The 9,026-nt window shown below is 52.4% G+C and overlaps 1 protein-coding gene across 2 annotated transcripts; it reads right to left on the reverse strand.

Moving 5' to 3' along the window:
• Positions 1-2,071: 2,071 nt before the first annotated feature.
• Positions 2,072-7,403, reverse strand: CCIN (calicin). Of its 2 annotated transcripts, XM_054657863.1 has the most exons (2): positions 7,334-7,403; positions 2,072-3,964 (listed from the first exon to the last, which is right to left on the reverse strand). In XM_054657863.1, exon 2 carries the CDS (start codon positions 3,901-3,903, stop codon positions 2,137-2,139), a length of 1,767 nt encoding a protein of 588 aa, XP_054513838.1. In that variant the 5' UTR covers positions 3,904-3,964; positions 7,334-7,403; the 3' UTR covers positions 2,072-2,136.
• Positions 7,404-9,026: the final 1,623 nt, after the last annotated feature.

Below are 9,026 nucleotides of genomic sequence, written 5' to 3' on the forward strand. Positions count from 1 at the left end.
AAATGATTCCATTTTAGACCATTTGAATGCATAGTGAGCTCCGCCAACAGTTCTGAGAACAGAAAAAGTCCAAGCGGTGAAGGTCTGGGATTGGAAAGGAGCCTAGCCAGGACTTCCAGGACAGTAGAGGCCAAGGGAGAGAACAGTGTGAGGCGAGCCCCTGGCCTGGGTGGGGTGACAGGGATGGGGAGAGCACTTGACAGCCTATCAGGAAAGAGCCCTGGATTCTCGGGGAGACAGAGATTAACCTGTGTAGAATTCCTCCTCAGCACTCTCCCAGGGCAGATCAAGGGCCACACAATTATTTCTGAAGGGTACTGGGTGAGAGAGTAAGACAGAGTTCCCACCTTTTAAAGTAACAAATGCTGGGCACAGTGACTCACGCCTGTAATCCCAGCACTTTGGGAGACCGAGGTGGGAGGATTGCTTGAGCCCTGGAGTTCAAGACCAGCCTGGGAAACAAAGTGAGACCACATCACTACAAAAAATTTAAAAACAACAACAACAACAACAACAAAACTACCCAGGTGTGGTGGCAAGCACCTGTAGTCCCAGCTACTCAGTAGGCCGAGGCGGGAGGATCCCTTGAGCCCAGGAGTTTGAGGTTGCAGTGAGCTATGATTGCACCACTGCAGTCCAGCCTGGATGACAAAGTGAGATCCCATCTCAACAACAACATCAAAAGAGCAAAAATTGATCTTAGCTAGGAGAAAGGCAAGAATAAATCCTTATAAATTACTCTATGATAGATGCTGGCGGTGATAGGGGATAGGGAAGTGGCCAGGGCAGCAGAGGGCAAGCACTGAAAAGATAGAAGGGACGCTAGTCATATGTGGTTGGGAAGCCCCAGAAAAGTGATTTTTGTTGGGACCCTAAAGGGCTACACACTAAGAATAAAGGTGGAAATAGTCTAAAGCCTAAATTTGAATCATATAATGCCTTGATTGAATTAAAGCGATCCAGGCTTTCTAGCACCCTTAGTCTAGCTGCTTGCCAAATGCAAAAGTAGATTCTGTTTTTTTTTTTTTTTTTTTTTTGAGACGGAGTGTCACTCTTGTCGCCCAGACTGGAGTGCAGTGGCGTTATCTCGGCTCACTGCAAGCTCTGCCTCCCAAGTTCAAGAGATTTTCCTGCCTCAGCCTCCCCAGTAGCTGGGATTACAGGCATGTGCCACCACGCCTCGCTAATTTTGTATTTTTAGTAGAGACAGGGTTTCACCATGTTGGTCAGGCTGGCTGGTCTCAAACTCCTGACCTCGGGTGATCCACCTGCCTCGGCCTCCCAAAGTGCTGGGATTACAGGCGTGAGCAACCACCCCTGGCCTTATTTTTTTTTTAATACTAGAAACGGGATCTCACTTTATTGCTTAGGCTGGTCTCAAACTCCTGGGCTCAGGTGATCCTTCTGCCTCAGCCTTCTGAAGTGTTGGCATTACAGGCATGAGCCACTGTGCCCGGCCAGGATATGTTTCTTTCTTTTCCCTTTACTGGCCTCTCTTTTATCCCCAGTCTCTCAGACTCATATTCCTGGAGAAAGTTCTCAATGTACTTGGCTTAGTAGAAACAATTGTAAGGAACCTCCAGCTTTCCCGCAAATGAGACACAAACTACCGTAGCTGCATGGGCAAACACAGAAGCTAAGTAACCTTGCCTCCCCTGTTCCTTCTGCCTTCTTTTCTGAGTCTTACCCAGGTCACCTTCTCCTTCCTGGCCATGAGATTCCTCTCTCAGACCTGGGACGGGTCCTCCCCTGCTTTTGGGAAAGACCGGAGGGAAGCAGGTGCTGGAGGAGCTTGATGCTTCACAGCTCTGAGTGGATGTTTACCTGCCAATCTAGCAGATGCCTGAGAGGTGACCACAGGGGTACAGAATAGGGGACAGACATCGCCTTGGCCAGTGCCTGGGAGGGGCTTCAATTCCACCCACCAGGGGTTCCTTTCCAGCCCCTGTTGGATACCTCCAATGACATAGTGGCCCTGAGTTTCCACCCACTGGGAGCAGCCCTCCCCTAGGATCTCCACCTTCAGGGCCAAGCATGGACTGGAACACTAAGAAGGAAACAACAGGCCATCTTCCTCTCTTTCTCTCATTAAATTGTGAATAATAATGCATTTACTTATTCTCCCACTTAAAATGTTTAAATCCTTTGAAGAATCTTGCAAGGTAGCTTGGCTAGACAGCAGGCAGGACAGTCCAGTGCCTCTGGTGGGGGAGCCAGGGTCTTCCACTTGCCTGTCTTTTGGTCCAGCAAGAAGGCATTTGGATTGATGGTGTAGTCCTTTGTCTGGACATCGCTGGCAGTGGTGACACCCCCACATACAAACACCTTGCTGTCTCCAATGGAGCATATAGCATGGGACACATCCAAGGGGCAGCTGTTGGGCAAGACAGGCACTGAGGTGGTCGTCTTGCTTGCCTTCACCTTCTGCAGATTGATTTCCACACTCTGCCGGTGGCTGTGCACGCAGAGGATGTTGTCCTGTTGGAAAGAGAGCAGGGGCCGATGGTTGAACTCAATGGGGAAGGTGATACACTGGACCACGTCCCCAGTGCTGGTGTCAAAGCAGTCCACTACCCCGACCCGGGAGATATAACCTTTCACCAAGCACCGTCCAGTGACAATGTACAGATGCCTGTCTCCTTTAGTGATCACGGCGGTGCCATCCATGGGGATGCTCATCTTTCCTGCCAGGCACCAGACTTCCTTCCGTTCATCATAGCGATAGATGTTGGAGACATACCGCCTTGGGGCAATGCTCCCGCCCACTGAGTACACTGTCCCCCCACAGGTCACCATGGTGTGGAAGACAAGCCCGATGGGCAGGTCAGGCAACTTGGTCCAGGAGTTGTCATCCATGTCATACCGCCAGGCTGTCTTTAGCCCTGAAATCTGCTCAGTGGTGCCACCAGAGATGTAGATGTAGCGACCAGCAGAGGTGGCACTAAGTGCTGCTGCCCGATAGGGCATGTCTGAGAGCTTCATCCACAGGTTCTCCTGGATGATATAGGCAAACACTCCATCATTGAACTGGCCGTGGGCCTTCTGGCCACCGAGGATGACCACGGAATCAAGCAGGGCCCCTTTCCGCTGGTAGACCAGCAGGCTGCATGGCCGCTCCTGCTTGCGGTCCATCAGGACATTCTCAATCAGGGTTGTATGGGATGAGGTGTTCTCCATGCCCACCAGCTTGTTGCTGGCAAACACCAGCGTCTTATTGGAGACAGCATTGAGATTGATGTAATTGAAGAACTTCTTGAAATACTTCTCCCGATCCTCCTTCCGGAAGTACACCCAATTGATGAGTGCGCTGAGCGCCTGGTCTTCATTGAGCACGTGAAGGTTTTCATCACGGAGCAGGCGGCCAAAGATAACAGGTGGACAGCGCATGAAGTGCATGGAGCCCTCAGGACTGGCCCAGTAGTGGAAGTTGTCCCGAATGCCAGAGTAAGCTACGTCTGATACCTCTTTGAGCTCAAACAGCTCAGCCAAGAAGAGGTAGCGCAAGCAGTTGGCACGGCAGATGGACTTAATAAGGAAGTCGTTACAGTGAACTCGAAGGCGTGGTGTGTTGAAATACTGAGCCCCACGAAGCAGCTCCTCCACATTTTGCTCGGAGATCACCACCTTGCCGCTATAGAAGTAGTCCAGAAGCTGGTCCACTGTGACCGGGCTCAGGTAACTGGTGTCAATGGTGATGAAAAGCTCATCAGCGGTCTTCATGTCATTGCTGGAGATGAGGCTTCTCACCAGTGGGGAGACAGCAGCCAGCACATTGCGATGTGCAAAGAAGACGTGGTTGTCCACGCTCAGGGCCATGTCCCAGTACTCTTTGCGTTTCCTCTGTCTGTTCAGGTTCTGCAGCATGAAGCTATTGTAGTTTTTCTCCGTGAATTCCAATTTCATGGTGCTTCTTGTCAGCTGAAACAGATCAGCAGCAGGTACTGGAGAGCAGACTTTCTCAGGCCTGTGGGATCAGATTGATGGTTGTTTGCAGAGCGGTTGACCAGGGAGAAGAGAGGGTGGAAGAGAGGATGATGTCATAGAGTGGATCAGGTCATCACAATGCAGGCCTCCCTGAGGCCTGTCTCAGAGGCACTGGGCCTTCCTCCCCTCTGATCTCTCCAACCTGCCAAGGCCACATACCCTAGCAGGACCTAAAGCCCTGGGCCCAGAGCTCAGGAGGAACCTCAGGGATGGGCGGCAACTTCCACCTGGGACTTTCAAACCGTAGTTAAAGGCTTCTGGAATATCAGAGCCAGTCTGGGTGGGGCAGTGGGGAGCAGTTTGTGTAGGAGAGATAAGGGGAGGTGGGGAAAGGGAAGAGATTATCAGACCTAGAAGAATCCTCCCATTTTGAGGGAAACTGAGGCCCAGAGAAGAGAAGGCACTTGCCCAAAATCACATAGCCAGTTGGAAGCCGAGCAGGGCCCAGAACCTGGGTAACCTGGCATTCTTCCTACCCTTCTGGAAGCTCCTGACTACCCAGCTTTCCCCAGTCTCTGACTCTCAACTCTCCAAGCACTCTTCCTGCCAAGGCTCCTGGGCATCAGAGAAAAGCTCTGTCCTTTGGCTTCTGACCTTGGTGGCCACAGACATCATTCTCCTTCAAAATGGAGAGGTGGAGGCCACTCCCTGGAGCAGGGATGAAGGAGTTAACCACAAACGGGGGCATGGGAGGGTCTTTAAAGACCGGATGATTTCAGCTCCTTGGCAAACTAGAATGTTCCCCCCACATTTCCAAGTGTCCAGTTGGAAAATGTTGGGGGCTTCAGTGGGTCAGCTTTCTCCATCAAAGGTGGACTTGGGCGAGTTGATCAGACTTTCTAAACCTCAGTTTCCTCCTCTGTGAGATGGAACTAATATTTGATAGTAGTACCCACTTCAAAGATTATTATGAGTTTATTTTTATTTTTTTTTTTTTGAGACAGAGTCTCGCTCTGTCACCCAGGTTGGAGTGCAGTGGTGCGATCTCAGCTTGAAACCGCCTTTGCAAAATTATGACTGAGACAGTGAAAGAGATCAACTTAACTGACTCCATCTTGCTTCTAACCTCCAAGCTGTCCTTGCTCATTCCTTGGCAAAGGCTGAACTAACTTTGGGAGAAACCTATATATATAGTTTACAGTTTAAACAAAGACAGCCCTTTCCCAAAGCAGACCTCCTTCTTGCCTGGGGACTAGATTGCCTTTGTAGGACTAACATTAGCCACAAGATTAGAAATTATGGTTTAGGAGTCATGTAGCTGGAGGCTACAAGATTCTAACCCTCCCTAAACTGCTCCTAAGACCAGTGCTTGAGATTTCTTTTTTTTTTTTTTTTAGACAGTTTCGCTCTTCTTGCCCAGGCCGGAGTGCAATGGTGCGTTCTCGGCTCACCACAACCTCCAACTCCCGGGTTCAAGCGTTTCTCCTGCCTCAGCCTCCTGAGTAGCTGGGATTACAGGCATGCACCACCACACCCGGCTAATTCTGTATTTTTAGTAGAGATGGGGTTTCTCTATGTTGGTCAGGCTGGTCTCAAACTCCCGACCTCAGGTGATCCACCCGCCTCAGCCTTCCAAAGTGCTGGGATTACAGGCGTGAGCCACCGTGCCTGGCCAGTGCTTGAGATATTTTGCAGACCCTGCACTTGATGGATCAGCTGGCACCACTCAGATCAATAAACTGGCTCATCTGATCTTGTGGCCCCCAGACCCAAGAACTGACTCAGCCCAAGAAGACAGCTCCAACTCCCATGATTTCATCTCTGACCAATCAGCAGCACTCCTGGCTCACTGGCTTCCCCCTACCCACCAAGTTATCTTTAAAAACTCTGCTCCCCCAATGCTCCGGGAGACTGATTTGAGTAATAATAAAACTCCAGGCCGGGCGCGGCGCCTCATGCTTGTAATCCTAGCACTTTGGGATGCCAAGGTGGGCGGATCACCTGAGGTCATGGGTTCGAGACCAGCCTGGCCAACATGGCAAAACCCTGTCTCTACTAAAAATACAAAAATTAGTTGGGAGTGGTGGTGCATGCCTGTAATGCCTGTAATCCCAGCTACTGGGGAGACTGAGGCAGCAGAATCGCTCGAACCCAGGAGGCGGAGGTTGCAGCGTGCCCAGATCGCACCATTGCACTCCAGCCTGGGCGACAGAGTGAGACTCCGTCTCAAAAAAAAAAACCCCAAAAAACAAAAACAAAACCCTCCAGTCTCCCGCACGGCTGGCTCTGTGTGAATTACTCTTTCTCTGTTGCAATTCCCCTGTCTTTTATTACCCACCCCCCCAACCCCCCTCACCCCCCACCCCCAGTAGCTGGGATTACAGGCGCCTGTCAACATGCCCGGCAAAGTTTTGTATTTTTAGTAGAGACGAGGTTTCACCATGTTGGCCAAGCTGGTCTCGAACCCCTGACCTCAGGTGATCCGCCCGCCTCAGCCTCTCAAAGGGTTGGGATTATAGGCGTGAACCACCGTGCCCAGCCTATTATTAGAGTTTAAATGAGAAAAGGACTGGAGAGTAGTGGGCTCGTCATAAAGCTCAGTCAATGCTAGCTGCCGTTTTCTTACTTATATTACACCAGTTCGCCCAGCGCCGGCGTTCGTGGCTGCTCCCTTCATAAAAACTTATGGTTATCGTGGTTCTGGTTTCGCGGTAGCTGAGGAGGCTGTGGCTACCTCGCGTCTCTTCTGGGCCCGCCGCCCGAACCCAGTTCAGCCACGCGGTGGCGCTGGAGGGTCGTCCCCGCCCCCGAGCGCGCCGCCTCTGCGCCGGGCACCACCCCAACCCCTCTCCAGGATGGAAAAGAGGCGCGGGGCGTCCCCTTTTTCGCTTTGCCTCCACGCGCCACCGTGCAAAGGCGGCAGCGCCGTGCCGTCCGCCGCGACCCTGGAATTCAAACGGCAGGATCGGGGGCTCTCAGCCTTGCAGGACTCCTTAGATTTCTCCAGACACACACCTGTCCCCACTTTACAGATGGGGACGCTGAGCCCCCAACGGAGGCGCGCCCTCCAGAGGCCAGAAGACTGTCTCCGACTCCCAGTAACAGTTGGGGGAGGGGGGGGGGGGTTCCTGACCCCTGCGAGTCCTTTGCGGGGAGAGAGGAGGGTGCCCGCAGACTCGGACAGATTCCTGGCTGGCGTGGGGCTCCCGGAGTCCTGTGGGACGTCTGTGGCACTGCTGTTCGTGCAAGAAGGGGATAAGCGCCAGCTGGAGCGCCGCGGGCGGGAGGGAGGGGGAGGCAAAAGAGCCCAGTAGCCCCACCCGGACCAGCCTTTGGGAAGAGACCCCAGAGAAGGGCCTGGACTTGCATCTCGCCCAGGTATTCGCGAGAAGGTACAGAAAGGACTTACCTCTCTGATCTCCTCCAATCTGGGCCCAAGCCCCACTCTAGACCCTCGGGCCGTCCTCAGTGCCCCTCCCGGGAAATTTCAGTATCAGCCTCGGGAATCTGAGCCGTTCCAGCTCTTTCCCTCCCTGGCTTAGTCATATTCTCATTCTCATTGTCTCCCTCCCTCGTCCGTTCATTCCAGACTAGTCTTTTCCTTATTTTTAGATTTGGTAACTTGAAAATTATTTGAAAATACGCCCCCCTCCCTTTTGTTTTTGTTTTTGTTTTTTTTTGAGATGGAGTCTCGCTCTGTCCCCCAGGCTGGAGTGCAGTGGCCCGATCTCGGCTCACTCCACCTCCCGCGTTCAAGCAATTTCTTGCCTCAGCCTCCCAAGTAGCTGGGATTACAGGCGCGCGCCGCCACGCCCGGCTAACTTTTGTATTTTTAGTAGAGACGGGGTTTCACCGTCTTGGCCAGGCTGGTCTTGAACTCCTGACCTCGTGATCCACCCGCCTTGGCCTCCTAATGTATGGGATTACAGGCGTTAGCCACCGCACCTGGCCAAAAATACCCTTTTAAACTGAATCTGTCCACCTTCCCGCCCGAATGGGATAGAGAGACTCGGTCTCTTGGGATATGATACGTGCACAAAGTGAAGGACTTCTGTTTTCCCCATTGGAAGTAGACTTCAATTTCAGCCTCCTCCCCCGGAGACCAGTCTCCCTGGGAGAATAATTAAGCCCTTAATGCCTCTTCAGCTCTTACCTTCTGCAAAGCAGCAGCAACTTGGGTGAATGATGAGGCCTCTTGGTGCTGATGCCAGACACCTTCTGGCTCCCATGGACATGCAGGCTGGCAGATCTCCCCTCCTGGGACATCTTCACCCGGGAGCAGGGGGTGGGTGGGTCAGGCCCTGCTGCTTCACACCTCCTTTGTCCTCTCCCCTGCCCTCCCACCTGCAAGCTTCAGCCTTGGGAGCATTTCAGTGGAGGAGGTGGCCATGCCTGTTTGTTTTTGTTTCAGCTCCCAGAGCACCAAGGCAGGAATGAGCTCTCTCATCAGACACTTCCAGCATTAAGTTGGGTCTGGAGGTGTCATGGGGACCTGAGAGCATGGACCTAACTCCATGTGACAGACCTCGTACAGGTGGATAAATTGAAGCCCAGGGAGAGGAAGAGGCTTGCACCCAGAGAGCTGTCTTCTTCCTCTGCCCTCTGGCTACAAAGGAGAGCCGTGGTTTGGTTTGTCCTTGTTCTTTTTGGATTGTGAGGCTTGCCATCTTCAAGAAATCCTTAAAAGTGAGATTAGTGCCCACCTGCTCAGCCAGCTTTGCTGTCTGGCATTTCTTCAGCCCAGGAAAGCTCCCCGGTCCAGCTTTTTCCTCAATCCAGCCAACTGTGGAAACAAACTCCAGCCCATAGAGGCTGGCTGCCTGCTGGCTTCCACCACCTGGTTGTGTGTGTGTGTATTGGGGTGGGGGGGGGGTGACCCGAGGAGCCACCAAGAAGTTCATTGGCTGGCAGCTTGCCAGGTGGGGCCAGAAAAGGATCTCAGCAGGGTCTTTTCACCCACCGTCAGCTTCCTACCAGGCGCCACATTTTCTGTTCATGGTGTCTCCCGTTAGGAAGAGATGGTATGATTCTAATCTTTGGGGACTATCGGCTGGTATATCAGTTTGTTTGGAAGCCCTGAGGAAAATGAGGGGCATATTTTA

This window comes from Pan troglodytes, chromosome 11 (genome assembly GCF_028858775.2).
Source record: "Pan troglodytes isolate AG18354 chromosome 11, NHGRI_mPanTro3-v2.0_pri, whole genome shotgun sequence".
Classification (NCBI taxonomy): Eukaryota; Metazoa; Chordata; class Mammalia; order Primates; family Hominidae; genus Pan; species Pan troglodytes.

What these genes read in the sequence shown, in the direction of transcription:
- CCIN (XM_054657863.1), bottom strand. Translation starts at nt 3,903, where the DNA reads ATGAAATTGGAATTCACGGAGAAAAACTACAATAGCTTCATGCTGCAG.